This window comes from Rhinolophus sinicus, chromosome 16 (genome assembly GCF_057876585.1).
Source record: "Rhinolophus sinicus isolate RSI-liver-muscle chromosome 16, RSI-T2T, whole genome shotgun sequence".
In the NCBI taxonomy this organism is placed as follows: Eukaryota; Metazoa; Chordata; class Mammalia; order Chiroptera; family Rhinolophidae; genus Rhinolophus; species Rhinolophus sinicus.
The window spans coordinates 105,017,867-105,038,321 of record NC_142516.1 but is presented as its reverse complement, the minus strand read 5'-3'; the positions used below and the strand labels follow the sequence as shown (position 1 = coordinate 105,038,321).

General features: G+C 37.4%; 1 protein-coding gene across 10 annotated transcripts in view; it reads left to right on the top strand.

The window, feature by feature from the left end:
• Positions 1–20,455, top strand: part of CAB39L (calcium binding protein 39 like) — a 138,126-nt gene that overhangs the window by 103,132 nt on the left and 14,539 nt on the right. For all 10 annotated transcript variants that reach the window (XM_019748037.3, XM_074329935.2, XM_019748040.3 and 7 more), the window contains 3 exons: positions 5,441–5,609; positions 11,999–12,058; positions 15,102–15,167. In XM_019748037.3, coding sequence (XP_019603596.1) covers positions 5,441–5,609; positions 11,999–12,058; positions 15,102–15,167 — 295 coding nt within the window. The remainder of the gene's footprint in view (positions 1–5,440; positions 5,610–11,998; positions 12,059–15,101; positions 15,168–20,455) is intronic.

Here is a 20,455-nt window from a genome sequence, read left to right as displayed (position 1 = left end):
CCACTTACTGTATTTGGCTGTATTGTCACTTAAGTCTTTTCATTTAGAATAGTACCTTCCTTTTTATGCCTTTGACTTGTTGAAAAACTGAGTCACTTATTTTACAGAATTTCCTCCATTCTGGGTTTGTCAAGTTGCTTCCTAATGGTGTCATTTAACTTGTTCCATCATTCCCTACATTTCTAGACTGGAGATTATATTTAAAGGCTTGATTAGATTCAGCTTTTATTTTATTTTGGCAGTTACATTTTGTAGGTGGTTCTGTATAATTCATATTTCCTCACATCTGGAAACATACATTTAGTAGTGCTAAGGGTGAGCGATGGGTTCAGAGTGACAACCTAATCCATTATAAAGTACCCTATCAACCTTACATTTAATTGGTTTGCCATTCATTGAAGAACATTCCCTGATTCAGTCATTTCATTAGGGGTTACACAAAGATGATATTCTAATTCTAGCATTTCTTGTGTATTTATTGACTAGAGTAGTTTTATAGATAGTAACTTTCCTTCATCCACCTCAACAATTTAATTTTCCTTCAGTTACCAATTTAGAGAATAGTAAGTTGTTACCCTGGGAACTTACATTGGTGTCTAATGAGTTTCATATCTCCCCCCTCCCTCCCCACATCCCCAACTTCTCTCCCCCTCGTTCCCTCACCCCTGCCACTCTGTCTCTTTAGTATCATTATGAACTAGTGTACTTAATGTGTTAATGGTTTTCCATACATCTTATATTTTACGTACTTTTTTTTTGATGCTCAGTTGTCCATCCGTGTCCCCTTGAAGTTGACCTATGTGCTTTTTATATCACTACCATTAGTTTGTGAGCATTTCCTTGCTTTCTGGCGCAAGATGTACCGGCCCATCTTGTACATTTCCTAACACAGACCTGGAATCAGCCATATCTACTTATAACCTTTGTTCTTAGAGACATGGTTCTTAGAGTAATGGTTCTTAGAGACTATAATCTAGATGTTAGGGATGCTCATTGATACTGGATTGTTATTGCTTCTAGGCCTTTTCAGTGAACAGAATTATTTCATTACTTGTAAAGTAAACAAATATTTCTAGATTAGAAGTAAACTTTTTGATTATATTGAGGAAGCCAAGTGTTTGTTGAATGACATTTTATAAAACTTTTCCAAATAGTGCCTGATGTTGTTTGCTTCCAGTAATAACAGAAGTCTGTTTTTCCTTACATAATATGTTCTTAAGTTGAGATATTATTGCACAAGAGCTTTCTTCTAACCATTTTCTGTGTAATGTTTACTGTAGCTCACTGCTAGATGAAACAATTGCTCTTACATTTGGCTTTCATTAAATTTGAAAGGGATCTTATATGCTGTCATTTGAATAGGCATGCATATATAGTAGTGTGCCTTCTCTACAATAACACAGTTGTTTATAGTACACAATATATAACCCAAACTACAAATTAGGAAAAAAGATAAGATTCAGTTCTATAAAATAGTGATTCAGCATTCGTTGGATTAACCTTTGTTGGCGACCTGCCTTAAGTTAGTCATTGTGGAGAAACCAGTGATTTCTCATGGTTTCTGCCCTCGGGAACCTTATCCATAAATAGAATAGAATAAATGAGATAAATATTTATTCTTTACCAAACCTAATGATATTGTTATTGGGATTTGAAACTTAAAATAGGCTTAACATATGGAGTGCTTCTTTATATAATAGGCAATAAACTATCAAAAGCCAACATCCTAGAGGGTAGTCAGAATGAAATGATATAGTATATGTGTATTACAGATCCCTTAATAGTGAAGAAAATTAGGAATTTCCCTGTATATATATTAATGTATTACTAACTTTAAGAAGTTGTCATCTCAGAGAATGACACTTCCACTCTGGGAACAAATTGCTGGGGTGGAATGACAAGTGTTTGACGCAGAGAAGTATTTTTTTTTTTTTTATGTTCTCTTGGTTCTCAAGATGGTTCTCAACCTTACAGATGGTTCCAATAAACTTTGCCAAATGAAGAGGAAAAAGAGAACTAATTATACACAGAAGTTGGAGTAAAGAAAACTTTTTATAGATAGTCTCAGTTTGGAATTTGAATTAAGAAATGAGAAAATGTTGGCTACAGATCATACAGATTTTTGTATAAGCCAAAGTTTGAGGACTAATTAGAGTCCTCTGGTATCAAGAATTTTACTCAGTTTGAAATTCATTAAATTCATTATATGTCTACTTTATGAAAAACATCATGCTAGGCATTCTTGGAGATTGGGGTGGGGATAGGGAAGGTAATAAGATATAGACACTATAAGGAGATGGAGTAAAGGAGGAGAGGGGAAGGTAACAAGATAAGTTAAACCTATCCCCAGCAATGAAGTTGTTTGTAATGAGGTGAAGAAAACAGATTTATTTATAACAAGTTAATTGTGATGTATTATAACACAGAATAAAAAAAATACTGTTTAAGTGGAATTACAGACAAGCTGTAAGAATGTGAAGGAGGTAGAGAATCATCCTGAATGGTGGGTGATCAGGAAAGACTTAAAGGAGGAGTTGGCATTTGAATTAAGCCTTGAAAGATGAGCGAGAATAATATAGGTGGAAACGTAAGGAGCAGGGCACGCTAGGTTGGCAGACTGGCATACTCCAAAGAGTTAGGGAATGTGATGGGAGATGAAATTGAAACGTTGAGTTTAGGGCTAAATTATGAAAGTCAATAAATATCTTACTAGTAATTCTGGATTTTAACCGTCTCTCCCTTAGTTTCTTTCTCTAAGCCAACAGTCTTTATGTTCTCTTCAGTCCTCTCTGAATAAATGACAATGTTTTTCTCCGTCACATTTCAGAAAATATACCCCTCTTTATAACAACTTTAATATCTCCCCACCTACAAGTCTTCCATGTGTGCCAGTGGGCTGATTCTCAAATTCTCCTGATAAGAGAAATTTCTAACACTATACATGGGCATTTTTTATAGTCTTCAAATAATCATGCCTTTCTGAATATATTAGTGTTTAATGTTAGTATGAGTTATTCAAGGAATATTCAGATGACATTTATAAGTATTATTCAACATAAAACAAGACAAAAATGAATAAATGCCACCCTGGTTTAATGAATTCTCTCAAATAGCCTTGTTTGCCATTTCCCCTACTGTTGCTGTAAATTTGATTTTATAAACTAAATTAGCCTATTTCTTAAATTATGGAAAATAAATTTTATTCTTGAATCTGAATTTCATGTAAATACTAAATTTTATGTATGCCAAAAAAATGCATACACATCTTAAGAAAGGAAAAACTGTATTAATTGCAATACATAATATATACCGATAGCAAAAGATGAATACAAGTCACATTTGACTTCTGCAATTACAAGAGGTGCTCAAAGTGGTTACCATCAGCGTCCAGACACTTCTGATTACAGCGAACTACTGCTTGAGCATAGATAATATCTCTTAAAATGTATATACATTGTTTTGGCACCCCTGGTATTATCTGCTAAAGAATACTTCACTATTCTTTATTGTTCAACAAAATATTTTCACTTATATTTGGTGACTAGTATCTTGAAGTTTTGTGTAAGGGGGTTTGGTTTTCAAATGTTTGATTTTTCTCAGCTATTCAGTGTCCTCATCAGTTCAATTCTCACCTATTTAGTTCTCATCATTTAGTGGACTTTCTTGCTTTTTAAAATATTTTTATCAGAATTTTCTAACTTGCAGAATTCATGGCACATTTGAATTCATAGCTCCTTTATTAATCATTTTTCCTATCCTCAATACTATAAGAGCACTTTTTTCCAAGAATTGAGATATTTAAAGTTATTTTTTTCCAATAGGCTTTGTACTACAACCATTAAAACTAGCATTGTATTCAACTGAAATGTTAAATAAAATTTTTCTTTATGCTATACTCTACTCAATCCCTAGTCTTTTACAACTATACCGGTTTTTGTTCTATTCCAATATTTACCACACAATTGTAATTGTATCATTTCAATACTGGGCATGTCTTACTTGAGCTAAATATTATTCATTTTCTTGAAACTTTATCATACACTGCAATGTAACTCAAACCTTGATTTATTTCAATGTTGAATTTGACACTCGAAAGATTGTTATTAAGTTAGAAATGGAACAGATGTAGTATGTCAGTCCTGAACTCTTTCCTACAGTAGACATTGTGTTTTCCTAGTCCAGTTTTTGCTGTGAGCTGTAATTCCACTTCATGATTTCAGTGAATCAGTCAATTCACAGCTATTAATTCTTGGTCATCTATTATATGCAAATCATGTATATGTATATCTATCCCTTATCTTTTTTCTGACTTCACATTGGTATATTCTACTGCCAAAGAGATATCTCTACTTAGATATCATGCATCTCAAAGTTAACATGATTGAAAACAATCTCTTAATTTCTTAATTTCTAACCTGTTTTTCAACTAGTTTATTCATCTTGATAAGAGGCACCACCATCTGCCCAATTATATTCAAGCCAATAACATAGGAATCATTCTTCCACCCTCAATTTCCCTCAACCCACATTTATTCCCCACCCTGCCCTGGCTGCAACATCAGCAAGTCCTGTTGACTCTCCCTCCAAACAACAGGAAACATCTGCCCACAGTCCAGGGTTCTTCTACTACCACCCCAGTCCAAGCCACCAGCGTCTCTAGCTGGGCTTCGCTCCTCCTCACACCTCGTCTCCCTGCTTCCACTCTAGCTCCCCAAGCCATTCTCTGTGTTTTACATTAGATTCTCCACAGGTAACCAGAGTGATCTCTTGAAAGCATACATTAGACCATGTTAATTACTTACTTTAAATTCTCCAAAGGCTTCCTACTACACTTAAAAACCAAACGCCTTACCTTAGCTTACAGAGCTGTATGCGATCTGGCACCTGCCCTTCTCCACTCCTGCTTCGCTTCACACCACTCACTACTCTCCCCACTGCATTCCAACGAGACGCCTTCCTTCTTCTCTAACTCACCAAGCTGGTTCTTGCCTTGGGGTCTTTGCACAGTTAGTTCCTTTTGCTCGGAACGCTTTGCCCATTCCCTGACCACTCAATCTAAAGTAAAATAAACTAAGTCATAGGCACACTGTTATATACCTATTTTATTGTCGTCAGTTTCATAGCACTTCTCAGAATAGGAAATTATCTTTTCGTTGTTTGTTGCCTGCCTATTCTCCCACCAGACATACTCTCACTAAAATATGAACACCAGGAAGCCAGTGTCCTTGTCATGCTTACTGTCGTATCCCCAGCATCTGGAATAGTTTCAGACACATCAGAGATATTCACTGGGTATTGAATGAGGGGTGTGTGAACGAACTATGACAAATGGCGTCTCTGCTTTCATTAATAGCAGTATTGAAAAGATTCTTTTGATACCATTAATATTATTTTGTTAATAGGATAACAGAGTTCTCTTTATCTCTTGTTTATCCTTTAGATATGAAGCCCCACAGATTGCCTTACGTTGTGGAATTATGCTGAGGGAATGTATTCGACATGAACCACTTGCCAAAATCATCCTCTTTTCTAACCAATTCAGAGATTTCTTTAAGTATGTGGAATTGTCAACATTTGACATTGCTTCAGATGCTTTTGCTACTTTTAAGGTAAATTTTTCTTTCCTGAATCAGCTAGATCATTTAGTTTCAGCATTTAGTTAAAGTCAATTGGCCTCTGAAGAGGCACTTTAATTTTAAAAAACAGAAAATTCTATTCCTTAGGCATGAGCATAGCCAACTGTGTATGACGTCGATCATAAGAGGTGTCAGTAAATAGAATCCAGTCTACTAGGCCAGTCTGTCACGTTGTGGAAAAACAATTCAAAATATTTGTCACAAGCTCATGAGGAATGAATTCCAATATGTAAATGAAAAACGGAAATGTAGTACTCTGTATATAGCATGCTTTTATTTATGTTAAAAACAAAGGGTGTAAGCTTCCACTTAAGGTACGTATGCACTGAATACCTCTGGAAGGATATGTGGGGAACAGTAACTGTGCTTCCCTCCAGGAAAGGAACTGGGTAGTGAAGGGAAGTGGAGAATTACATCTTTGAATATGAAGGACATCACATTATTTTATCAGCGTAATTTTAAATTTCCACATGTAAAACAAAATACTAATAAATTATATTGTAGCTTTTTTCATAATCATATATTCTTATAAACTTTTTATCTACTTTGTTATTATATGAGTTAAGTTTAATCTAACTTGATTTTTAAATTATGTAAAATTTTAATTGTGGTAAAATACACATAACATAAAATTACCCTCTTAACAATTGTTTAGAGTATGGTTCAGTTATGTTAGGGATATTCATATTGTCATATAATCAGTCTCTATTAAACAACTCTCCATTCCCTCTCCCCCCCAGCCCCTTGCAACCGCTTTCTACTTTCTATTTCTATGAATTCAACCATCAAAAACATGTTCTGAGAGCATATTAGAAAATAGTGTAGCTAATTTGCAAACTAAAATACTAGCATTCATACATCCAATGAATGATGTTCCCTTCAAGGTTTCTATTTTAGAAAACCATGTAGTTATTCTTATGATACTGCTGTTGTTGAATATATTTGGAAACTGGTATGTTTGTGGCAAATTCATTTTTCGATAATGGCAAATCTTTATCCTTTGAGCACAGGTAAAAGTTTTGGAAATAGTGAAGAGCTATTTAACATCCAGGTTAGTGGATAAAGTGGGCCATCAAATTAGCTAGAACTTTTTTTGTTTGGTTTTAGTAATAATAAAATGAAATAAAGTAAAATTTTATAAAATAAAAATAAATTTTAAAATAAGTAATGTAGAGACTGATCTTCTTCAGTGTCTATAAAATCGTCTCTGAAGGCCATTTTACAAGAGGTATGCCAAAAATATTTTAAGCTGATGATATAACAGCATCATAAAAAAAATAGATTTTCAAGTCTGTTATAAAATAGACAAGATTTATTTAAATGTATATATTCAGATTTATTTCTTTAAAAGCATTTCAACAATTTAGTTCTATTTACATAATTCCAAATTCACTTCTACTTTTTTAGGATATAAATATATACAGAGGGTGCCAAAAAAAGTATACACGTTTTAAGAAAGGAAAACTGTATTAAAATTGTAATACTCAATATGTACCGATAACAAAAGATGAATACAAGTCACATTTGACTTCTGCAATTACAAGAGGTGCTCAAAGTGGCTACCATCTGTGTCCAGACACTTCTGATTATGGCGAACCACTGCTTGTGCAACGTTGACACAAGTGTCCGCTTGTATATGTTTTTTTGGCATTCCCGATATTTTACTTCATTGTAATCCATGTATGACTTTTATTTTTTTATATGTTATAAATATTTCAACAATATTGACATCGTTCATATACTAATATTAATATACACTTTAATCTTATTACTGTATGTAAATGATTTGAAAGTTGACCTAGATGATAAATAGTTCTTTTTAACAGTTCCCCAGAGATAGGGAAAGGTGAAAGCAGTAGTTTGCAGTACTGAAAACTACGTATTATCTATAGACTAGGAATTTACTCGGTCTGTTCTGAGAAAGTTCCTTAGATCTATGAAAAGGTATACCGTGTTTCCCTGAAAATAAGACCTAACTGGAAAATAAGCCTAAGCATGGTTTTTCAGGAGGACGTCCCCCGAACATAAGCCCTAATGTGTCTTTTGGAGCCAAAATTAATATAAGACCCAGTCTTATTTTCGGGGAAACACTGTATTAGCTCACGCGGTGGTAGGAAGTGTGAGGGAGTGTCAGAGCAGAAAGACTCAAGAAAGGGCAGAGATCAGAGTAGAGCAGGAGGAAGGGGGATCTCAAGAGAAGAAACCTGGCAAATGGAAAGAGATGTAGTCATGTCCACACGGAAGTAGGGCCTATGGGCTGGGTGGTGAGAGGGGCTTCCTGTGACTAAGAAAAGAGAACACTGGTGAGTGGACTTGACCCTGAAGATAGCCTAGTTAAGGGATAGGCAAGGCTGAAAGCTGCCTGCACAACACAGTCTATAAAGGGAACCAAGATATCTCCAGATATATAATGAGATGCGGAAAATTGAATTAACATGAACTGTCAGGGAGAATCCTATTTGAGAATGACACTTTACTGTGGTACTTTTGTTTTCACAACAGTGTGCAGTTTGGGGACCAGAGCTGAATTGCCCGAGACAGTAGAGCAAAGGAGCTGCAGTGCCTTCGTCCCTAAATGCTTGAGCCAAGTCTGAAATAAAATATCAACCAATCTAGAACTGGGGTTTGAAGGGAGGATGGTCACCAGCCTGCTCAGGTTTTCCACATGTCTCCATCCATCCTGCCTGCTCCCTAGATTCTCCCTGAGAAAACGGGGAGAGGAAGAGTCCGTGTCTGGAAGTCTGGGATAGGTGGGAAAGGGGAGGGAAAGAGAGAGAAGGGGGAGTTAGGGAGCATGAAGAAAACAAAGATGTAAAGAAGGGAAGAAGAACAGCAAAGAGGGAGGGGAAGGAAGGAAAAGAAAGGGAGCAAAGGACCGGGGCCAGACTCTAAAGAGAGTTGGCTGGTGGCTGGGTGGGCGGGGAGGGTGCAGCAGACAGGACGTGTGCTCAGCGTGCTGTGAAACCCAGGAGCCTTTTCCATTTCAAGGGCACCATTTCACCGGGCAAAACAAAACTTGTGCAGTGGCTACAGATGAACCCCCCCAAAAGAGTATATCTAGAGCCCATGGTGAGAGACACCGTAGTGCATCAGATATGAAGAAGGACATTTAACACAAAGGACGATTCCCTTTCTTTCTAGCAAAATGTCTGTGCCTAAACTACTAAGGAGATGTTTTCTATTAATAGATACTATAGTCCCATTTTCCCCCCTTTTTCTATTTGATGACTCTTTGCTGTCAGGGAAACAAGTTAGTTCTAAAAAAAAAACCTTAAGTAAGACTTGACTAATAATTATAAACATAGAACACATTTTAATGGAAAGAAAAGCAAGTACAGATTAATGTGTGTTTTTGAAATTTTCCCCCAAAATTTTCCAACGTTAAATAGATTAAACTATACTTGGTAATGTCTTGCTATCATATGTTCAGCCCAATTTAATTTTTAGCACCATGGTGAATCACAAATATAAATTCTAATGTTTGGATTTGTATTTCAGCATACTTTCCATTGAACTTACATCCTTGAAAAATCGCAATAACCAGAGAAGTTTTCTAGTATGCTAACAATATTGGAAATGCCAGTTTTCTATATTTTTCCAAAATGCTATGGCTAGTATAATGTAATGATGACCTTAAGTTACTATTTTTTTTAAAGTAGCTGGTTTCAAGAGGTTTTGTTTGTTCTTTTTTTGGTTTGATTTTATATTGGTTTGGGCTTTTCTTTTTAACGTCTTAGATGAAACTTTGTTTTAAGCTCCAAGATGACTGTTGCCCAGCTTAGTCATTAATGTTTTAACATTGTTAATTTATGTTTTTGTCATGGCATTGTCTACAAATTGTCCTTTCCCCAAGAAGATTCTTCCAACCACAATATCTTTCATCCCTCCTCCAAGAATCAACATGCTAGAGGTGGTTTGAATTCCATCTCTCTCCCACCTGACTAGCTGTATGTCCTTGAGCAAGTTAGTTAACCTTTGAGTTTCATTTTCCTCATCTGTGAGATGAAGAAAATAATTCCTGCTTGTGGAGTTGTTGTGGAGATTAGATGTAACGTGTGTAAAGTACTCGATCCACTCCACCCCGTTTCTCCCCAGCTGTGCACAACTCACTAAAATATCAATATCAGATTTTTTAAAGCATAATACTTAGACTATGCAAAACTTAGTCCTTTCAAAACAGAATTGTGGGAGGTGGGATGAAAGAGTATATACTATTTCAAATAATTTTTTAAATTTTAAATTCTTTAAAATTTGACCTTTATTTTTCTTTGCATTTTTCTGCTTTGTCCTTTTTGGGTAAAATTCTAGGTAGTTTTTTCCCACTCAGTTATATGCTCTATAATAATGCTGCAGTTGTTCTGGGGGTGCCAAAAAAATGTACACAAGTGGACACTTTGGTCAGCGTTGCTCAAGCAGTAGTTCGCCGTAATCAGAAGTGTCTGGACACTGATGGTAACCACTTTGAGCACCTCTTGTAACTAGAAGTCAAACGTGACTTGTATTCATCTTGTGTTATCAGTATATATTGAGTATTACAATTTTAATACAGTTTACGTTTCTTAAAATGTGTATGCATTTATTTTGGCACCCTCTGTATTTGTCTGTGTATTATGTGTGTATCTGCATGTGTGTATGTATAGCAGGTCCTTGAATAAGATCGTTTCATTCAATGTTGAATCATTTATTGACTGTATCTATCGTATACACGTGCTGGAGGAATTCTACCATACCATATTATATTTTTCTATTATTGAATTTTTTAAGTTATTTCAAGGTTTTTGGAATTTGAAGGAGCTGCTACACGCAGAACTCCCTCCTGACTCCTCTTTCTTTGGTGTAACATGAGTGTGAATGGAAAGCCTTCCCAGGCTGCACTCCCTGGCACAGTGCTCTTTGCATTGCTCTGGCAGAGGGAGCGTGGGCCTCACACTTCGGCTGAGAACTGGTAGCAAGTGGAAACTCCCACGGGTGCGGCAACGCACAGTGTCTGCCACAGCCCAGGGAGACAGCCTCTTTCTGACCTGGGGTCATTCAGAAAATCACTGATACTGGTGAGGAGCTTAGGGCAGGGAGTGTCTGAAAACTGGTATCCCAAATATCCACCTAGAAAAAGATTAGGGTCCCCAAAGGATTCTGTGGAGTGACCTTACTCTCTCAGGGGTCCCCTGAGAGAGGAATAGTTTGAATTTTGACTTCAGACAGGCCAGGAATGAACTCCTATAGAGGGTATTCCCATTTTAAAATTCCAGTTCCAGAACAGTACTGAATGTCCTACTGGAAAAAAAGTCCCACATTTCCACTGATAGGCCCAAAGGCCAATCAAGTTGTGGCGATAAGTAATATGAAATGAAATTAATAGCCAGTCTCATTGTTTCTGAACTTGAAAATTATAGTGCAAAATGCTTTACATATTTTACTTATTAAAACAGAAATAGGTAGGTTTTACCATTGTTGCTGCCTTCTCTGTGAGGTTATGTGTGTGTCTTCTATATGCTTTTAGGAAGTTTTAATTAAATGTGTATTAACATATAAGAATTTATTTTGGAAAACTTTAAAATTCTTGTTATGTTTTTAATTAAATTCTGCACAATATCTAGATAGGGTATTTAGTCTCTAAGCATATAAAAGGGATTAGGTAAGGCTTGTTTTCTTTCAACATTAAGGTGAAATAAGGATATGATTTAGGTGTGATTTGAAGAAAGTCAAACGTTCCTTTATGCTTTTGTCCAGTTTTCTGAGAGTTATGTCTGTAATAAGATCAGGCTGCTTGTCTTTGACTTTGAAAGGGTGCATTGTGCTACTCAGTAACTGCACAACACCTCACAGCCCATTAACCCTGGAGCAGGACGATACAGAGACGGCCCTGTTAAATGTCATTCTTGTTAAGAAAGAAAAACACACACTTAAAGGTTAAAATCCTTGAAAATCTGTTGACTTGTGAGATATGGTTTTAGTTCATTCAGAATTCTTTTTGTAAAAATGATTAGCTATTAGTGACACTTTTAAAGATCATCGTAAACTTTATTTGAGTATTATATCATATGCACAATGTAGAGTTATGGTTTGAAGAAATATACTGTAAATTCATCTCTAAAATGCCATTTGTTTCAGTAATGAAATTATTTCTATAATCTAACAATAATATGAATTTAAAATAAAAACTGTTGTTTTGAACATGAAACAAACTTATATTTCACATCTTAAGCTAAGAATGGAAATAATTTTGTGATGTAAACAAAAATTTTCTTCTGAAACGTTTCTGTTTCAAATTAATAGACTTATTAAATCTTAGAAGGAAAAGACAAATTTGTAAAATTTATTAGCTATAATAATATTGTTTCACTTGACTGTTCTTTCCCTAGGATTTACTAACCAGACATAAAGTGTTGGTAGCAGACTTCTTAGAACAGAATTATGACATTGTAAGTAAAAGTTATTTTTAAGTCTTTACCTCATTCTGTCTTTCTCTTCCTCCCTCCCTCTTAGATCTATAAGCACTTCCTCCCATTTATGACCCACAATAGAAACCACTCATATACCCAGTTTGTCCACTATCTGGAAGCCAGTTCATCAGGAAACTTGATGGAAAATTGAGGATGGCAGGAGATGGGGTTTTCTCGTTTTGCACATCTCTTCCTGTTGTGCTCTGGCGCTCCAAGAAGCAACGAGCACCTGCTCACTCTGGTCGTAAGAGCATCCACGCTGTCCTGCAGAGGCAGTAGGTGGCTTTTCCAAATGGAAGAACACCCCACCCTTACTAAAGTAAATCATTTTCCCTGGTCGATAATTAGTTTTACTTTCCAGTAGAAATACCAAAATACTACTTTCTTCCAACTCCCTTCTCTAGTGGTGAATCCAGCTCATCCTTTTGAGATTCTGCTGAAATGTGAGTCTTATAGGAAGATTTCCGTAATCGCACCCCTACACACCCCTACACACACACACATACACACACACACACTCCCTCCCTACCCCTTTAGCTCTCATTTTTCACATTGTGTGACTGTGTTGTGTCTGTATCTTCCTGGCTGGTGCCTGAGTTCCCCCTAAGAGGCAGGAACCTTCTCTGTGGAACACAGGGGTTCAGAGTACAGCACAGACTTTAGAGTCTGCTTGTTTGGCTTCAATACCCAGCTCTGCCTCTTACTACTTGTGTGACCCTGGGCAACTTACAGTATCTACTGCAAAATAAAGATATTATTAGGTTGGTGCAAAAGTAATTGCGGTTTAAAAGGTTAAAAATCATTGCAAAAACCGCAATTATCTTTGCACCAGCCTAATAATACCTACCTCTTTGGGTTGTAGTAGGAATTTGACAAGATTTAAAGTTTTTAGGATAATATCGTGGTAAGTTCTCCCTATTAATTTTTATCATTATTGTTTGTATTCTTAATACCTAACTCAATGCCATGCATTTGGTTGTGTTCAGTGAATATTGAACGAACAGATCCATCCAAGAGCAGCTATGCTCTTGCTAAATATATAGCAGTAGAAACAGCATGTTAAAGTAGAATGTAGCAAAAAACTACAAGCAAAACTTTACAGGTATTTGTTCCATTGTTGGTTCAGATGTTCTAGACCAGTGTTGTTCAGTTGAAATATAATGCAAGCCACTCTGTAATCTAAACATTTCTAGTTAGCCACCAAAAAGATAAAGGGAAACGGATGGAATATCCTACCTAACAGTCACACCCAAATCACAGAAATTAAGCTATGTCTATTTTATTCATAAATTGTTTGCTAGTCTCCTTTTAACATTAAGAATTCGCAATATAATCATGAAAATCAAAGTAATTTTCATATCCTAAAATTACCAAGAAATTATTCGTCCGATCACTTGGAGTACTTTGATCTAAGTGTAAAACATGAAGGGAGAATAATGCTTATTTCCAGAGAGGCATCCAAAAGCTTTAAGACTAAAATAAAATGCATATTTTTGAATCTAGGAAATGAACTGTTATTATAGTTTGGTTGTTCAGTAACTATAGATGTTAGATGGAATGTTCAAGAAAGACTCAGTAGATGTTACATGTATAATAACTGAAAATAAAAGAAGGCTAAGATGTGGTATCATCCGCTAATCTTTTCTGTAGAATGAGTGAGGTAAGTTTATCGTGCAATAATAATGCTTTGGCATCAGGGATAGCACACAGCAGTTTGAGAGACCATGTCCTCATTCTCTTTGATCCCTTGTTTATCTAAATGTGTCTTTGTATCTGTTGTCACTGCTTGTGTGGTTTAGTGGTTTCACACACACTGAGCCAGCCGCACTGACCTGAACACTAGCTCTGAGAACTCATACTCCCTCAAACATTTCGTACTTCTGGAGTTTCCTATACTTTACCAATAAACCATGAAACTGGAGCACATGATATATGACTCTACAGTAATGAAACTGGCAGCTGGGGAAGTCAAATCATACCTTATGCATGTATTTGCATTTTATAGTTACCACTAAAACTTACCACAAAGTTCGTCTGATAAATTTAGGGACCTATAAATAAGATCCTCCTTGTATTTCACGGCAATTAGAATAAATAGTATGTCCTTCAATGAGAAGAGCATGGCTATTGTGACTTTAATGGGAGCTACACGTTTCTGTTTTCACTTGTCACTTTCTCAGTTCTCTATGGGTGACTGTCATCCGTGTGCACCGCTCGGCCTCGTCGCACCCGGGCACACAGACCTGGCACTTGGCCCTCTAGAAGCGATGGCTATTTCCCACCCTCCTCAGCCCCGGAGCATGTAGCTTTTGGTTCTGTGCTGGGCCTGCTCCTTCCACCTTCCTGACCTCTGAGAGTGTCCATGCGTGGTGGCGGGTTGACGCTGAGCTTCCCCAGCCGCTGGCACTCTGAGTTGTACTGAAGGACCTAAGTGATGGATGACACGTTAGAAAATAGGGGCCCCAAGCACCAGTGGCCCCCAGCTTCTGGGGAGAGGAGAAGTGCTCCAGAGGGGCCAGCTGGGATTCGGATGGCCGTCGTGCAGCAAAAGGAGCCCTCTTCCTCTACCTGTTCATGCTATGAATTTGACAGTTTGATTCTTTATGAGTTGCCAGGTGAAATGTACTTAATCTTTTCTCAAATTATTCATAGGTTAATAGCAACCAACCAGGCTACATAAACAGATTTCTTTAAAATGTTTTACTCAAAATGATTTGTTGTGAGTACTCAATTACTCCATTTTTCTGCTCTATTTCTAATTTGCAGAACTAAAATAAAGTGGAGAAGCATGTCACTTGCGTCATTGATGTCCCCCAGTGTCTGTGTATGAATGACCACAGTAAAAGGGGAAGCCTCCCTGGGGACGGTGGCTCAGCCGAGGGTTAAGCGCAGAGAGGGGGCGCATAGCAGCTGGAAAGCGCGCCAGTGTCGGGGTTGACTTCTGAAGCAAGAGAGCAAGCAAATCTAACACAGAGAAATCACAGCTGGTTTTACCGTCTAATATTTATTTTCTTTCTATTAGATTTTTGAAGACTATGAGAAATTGCTTCAGTCTGAGAATTATGTGACTAAGAGACAATCTTTAAAGGTAATAGCAAATTTACGTTCAAGTCTCCGTAAGTTGATATCTTGTTAATAAATGATTGGTCTCTTTGTAAACAAGTAAGTACCGAAAATTTTAAGTATCCTTTTTTCTGTAACTTAAAAAATGTTTTGTTATGACTATACTTTGTAGCAAAACAATGTAAATGTCCTGCCTCGAATACTTTTTAGAAATAACAATGTAAATAATAAGTGCATGCTAAGTGCACAGAAAGGGTGTGTGTTTGTGTGTGTGTGTGTGTGTGTGTGTGTGTGTGTGTGTAACCAAACAGCATTGGCAATTTTAGATTATATCTCCCATGAAACGCCTGTGAAAATACCGCTCTCTCATCAGACTGGAAGCCCAGCAGGGAAAGGGCACATCTGTCTGTAAGGGACCTTCCCTCCCTCAGTGCAACGGTGCCTGGAAGCAGCCATTTGGCCAACAAGAGGAGGGACAGCTCCTGGGGGAGTGGGACGTTGGCTACAGCTGCATCTCTCCCCTTCAGATCCTACCCAGATAGTCAAAAGAATCTTTTGGGCAGATAATAATTGGCTCTTTTTGGCCAAGCAATGTGTATGATGTTTGAGCTTATTAGATAGATCACTCATCTTATTTTTACATGTTGCCTTGATGACATTCATAGAACAATGCATTTGTTTCTAAATATTGGACACAGTTTTAAGCTAAAGCAATAAATTAAATCTATTTGTACTGCATTTTTGTAAATTCATTTTACCTGTGATTTTGCACTGGCCATGACCCTCTTTCCCTGTATTTGTGCCCTCCCTGCTCCAGCTTTACCCTTTGATAAAGAGGTCAGTGTGCTATTTTCAGCCAGTCAATCAGCGCTCTTTATTGAGTTTCCCTTTGTGTGGAAACCCATACAAGGTGATCCATGTAGGAAAAAATACCACAGGTGTTTCTCATTGCTGGAGCTCGGAGTGATGACCCAGAGTTCCAGACAAAGGCAGTGCTATCGTGTCCAGAAAGCTTGTTAAAAGCAGCTGGAGATGAGGATACATCCTATTGCCACAGCCATGCACCTAAAGAATGGAATTTCTTATTTGCGAAGGGCTCCTCAAGGGCAGCCAAAACAGGGCTTGTCCACATTATAAGAGATAGTTGCCCTGGGAAGGAAATGAAAATTGAAACAGTAAACGGAGCTGACAGTGCTCTGAAGGGCCAGAATAGAGGAATTTGCTCATGAGTTTTCCAACTCCTTCCTCTTTTTAGTGGGAATGTCAGATATGGACCAAAGTAGAGACATTATTAGGAACTAAGGTGACCACTAAACTGGGATAAAAAAAGATAAGCATCTTGGACTTTAGAATTCATCCCTGTACCACTTCCAGCAATGACAAGAACTTGGGACAAGGTTTTCTGTGATCAACTGTCTCTAGTTGTGTAGGGCCTTAGGCAGAGTTATAAAGCTGACAGGTTTTTATTCAAACATCTCCCTGCTGGGCCTTCTTCCTGCTTTTTCTTTCCTACTGTCCTACCATCCCCACTTACGCATGTGCCTATTGCCTCATTCTCTGGTCAGGCTGTCTTCAGACCCACCTTGTTCTGTTCCCTCGTTAATATTTGTAAAATGGTTAGACCAGAGCCTAGCTCATACGAAATCTGTGATCAACTGTCTCTAGTTGTGTAGGGCCTTAGGCAGAGTTATAAAGCTGACAGGTTTTTATTCAAACATCTCCCTGCTGGGCCTTCTTCCTGCTTTTTCTTTCCTACTGTCCTACCATCCCCACTTACGCATGTGCCTATTGCCTCATTCTCTGGTCAGGCTGTCTTCAGACCCACCTTGTTCTGTTCCCTCGTTAATATTTGTAAAATGGTTAGACCAGAGCCTAGCTCATACGAAATCAGTATGTTTGTTAAATAAAATAAAAAGAAATTTTATAAATAAATATTCCTCAACATCCCCAGAGTTCTGTCTCTGGAAGGTGTTAATCAACTTCAAATAAATAATTGGGACTAGGGTATAAATTAGAATTTTTCCCACCAGGATGCATTTGCATTTAAAAATAGAAGCCTGTTAGTCCAGTGGATGTGTGATCAGTACAGTATGTCATACGAATTGGGTGGGTAGCAAAGGGGAGTGAGAGGGATTCCAACTGCTGTTTGCTGGCACCCAGCTCCATTACTCTACCTCCCTTTTCACATGGTTCTCCAGCTAGAGACCTCTGTTCCCAGTGACACGGGCAAGGAGAACCGAGTTTGTATCTGGCATCAGAACTCTCCTCTGAACTCCTTCTGCAAACTGATTATGTGTGCTGCTTAGTTTCAGATGCCTCAGCTCATTCATAAGGCCCCTTTCTTAGTCTTTCTTAATCCACTCAGGATTCCTCCATTGGTTGCTCTCCCTACCTGAAATCTTTTACAGTTGAGTGTGTCGCACATATTTGATTTACAAGATGGTAACACCCAGCACTGGTGAGACAGTGAAAAAAAACTAGTGAAAGGCAGATAAAACATATCTGAGAACGCAGAAAATGTGAAAACGGTTATGGAAGAGTGGCTTCTTTGAATGCTAGATTATAGACAGAGACATTGCTGGGAGGATCTGTCTAGTATAACTCTATTCAAGGACAGAGCTCGTTAAATATAATTTATTCTTTTCTTCAGTAGAAAAACATTGTTTTGACGAGCAATGCTAGTGTGCTGTTGGTTCTTCCCTTTGGAAATTAGATCTAAGGTAGCAGTCTGTCCTATTTTAACATGACCTTGTTCATAACTCCGGATTCTGTAATATTTTATACATAGATGTTTCGTAATTTTAGGTAACAAGAGAGATTAAATTATTACAACAGTACATGTACTTACAGTATCCTGTAAGTAAGTAAACTGTTTTAAAATAGGTGTTTTGTGAAAGGACAGTGTATCCAAACCAGCCCCCAGTGCCCAAGGGGCCAATGGCCAAAGTCCGGCTGGTGAGTTGTGGCCGGGAACTTACTTGCAGAAAGCTCTCTGCGGCAGCAAGACAAATGGTCCCCCTGCCACACTCTGTATTTTACCGTAAAAGCAGTGAGAATGTGTGGATGATCAGAGGTCAGGTGTCCGGAGGCCCTGGTGCCAGGTGAGGCAAGGGACACACCGAGGACCAGGGCACCTCATCTGTGGGAGAATTGCCTTGCGTCCTGCCATCCGAGACCGCGCTCCCAGACGGGGTCAGCTTTAAGGTGGGGGCGCTTCCCTTCCTCACGCCGGGCTGTTTTGATTCCAAAGTAGCTGGTACCTGTTGTTTAATCATACTCTAAATTCTCCTGAGCTATTTTGGGGTGCTCAGATTTCTAGCATCAGTAAAAAATATTTAACAGAGAAATTCTTTTCCCTCATATGACAGAGCTTAGGAATTTATTTCTTATCTTCTTCAGAGGCCTGACATTTAATTACTAGCAAGAAAGATTATAATTTAAAAGAAGCTTGGTGGAATTTTTTGGGGGGGTAAGGGAAGGTTCTGGTCAGTTTCATTAAAACCCTAAGTTTTAAAAAACTTATTCTACTTGTTGTGCATAGTTTTACTGTGTAGTATGAAACCTATAAATAAAATTAAAAGAAGTAAAAACACAATTTTTCCCCATTTACTTAATATAGTATCGCTTTAGAATGCTTTGCATTGTAATGAAATGCATCATGTTGTCATTGTCAGTATTAATTAAAATAGATTAACATTTAATACCTAAAGATTCAGTGTTGTTGGCCAAATGATTTAACACAATTGATTGTTTCAGAAAAGTAGTGAAATTGCATTAGCAAAGGATGGGTTGGATAGAATTTATATGTAGACATCCCCATGTAATAAAAATTGAAGTGACTTAATCTGAATTTAACTCATAAATGCCATGTCAGCGAATGTCTATTGACTGTGTGTATGCAAATTATAAGGGTAAATTTTTTTAATGGAATTTCTTTACTGCTGAAAGATCTTTGGATATATGTATGTGTATATGATATATATGTGTTTATAATACAGGGAATACATTGTATTTGATTTTATGTATTTTCATATATATATTTAGATATATATCTATATATAAACTATATCTATATAGATATAAATAACCTTATAAAAAGATAGATATATATACATATATATATATCTTAGGTGGGTATATTTTATATACTTCTACATATGTATTTTTATAACTATATATAGAAGAAGTCCCTTATCAACTTTACACACCAGAAGTGTTTTTATATTTGTTTGTTTCTTGAGAGAGTCTGGGAGCCATCCCACTGAAATGTAAATATCTGGGAAGGCAGCACATCTAAACTCCCTCTCCAGGGGAGTTTAACCTTGGTGCATCTCTCCAAACTATAACCATTTGCTTGTGAGAGGGATAAGAAGTTTCCTTATCCTCTATTTGTTGGATAAAGGCAATTAGCTAAAACAAAGGGCTACCTCAATGGCCAGGAGAATTTAGGGAGAACTGTGAAAAGGTACACAGCAAATGGCCTGCCGGGTCCTCTTACAGGCGCAGATTACCTTTTGTCTTAAGGATATATGTATGTAATGGGTTGTATCTCCTTGGCTGTCTAAATACGGTAGAATTTTATGTCTTTGTAATGTCTTTTTCGTAGATTACCTACAGTGTTGTGCAGTGGATATGCTTATTCAGTAATAAAACTGCTTTCTTTCCACGTTTTGTGGAGAGAATTCTGTGTTGGTAGGACTTCACTTCCTCAGCAGTGTCCACACACATAGCACAGTTAGGCTGTAAAGGTTGCAAACAAGAATTGATACACGGCCTATGGAGCTTACATTCTAAAGAGTCTCAGTCGTAACTCCGTACTGCAAGCAATGTGAGTACAGCTGGGAGGAAACTGCACAGAGGCTGTAGAGGAGATTCAGCTTGGGAGAAAAGTCGAACTCTCAGAAACAGAAGGTGGACTGGTGGTTACCATTGGCTGAGGGGCAGGGGAAACGGGGAGACATTGGTCAGTGGGTACAGACTTTCAGCTATAAGATAAATCAGGGTTGGGGAATCGAATGTACAGCATAATGACTATAGTTAATAATACTGTATTGTAAACTTGAAAGTTGCTGAGAGTAGATCTTAACCATTCTCACCACAGACCATAAAAAAAGGGGGTGGGTAACTGAGGTGATGGATGTGTTAATTAACATGCTTGTGATAAATATTTCACAGTGTATCACATATCAGATCATCATGATGTATGCGTTAAGTATATACAGTTTTGTCAATTATATCTAAGTAAAGCTGGGCAGTGGAAGGGAGATTGAAGGAAGGAAGTAAAGCCACAGAGCCCAGAAAATGAGGACGACT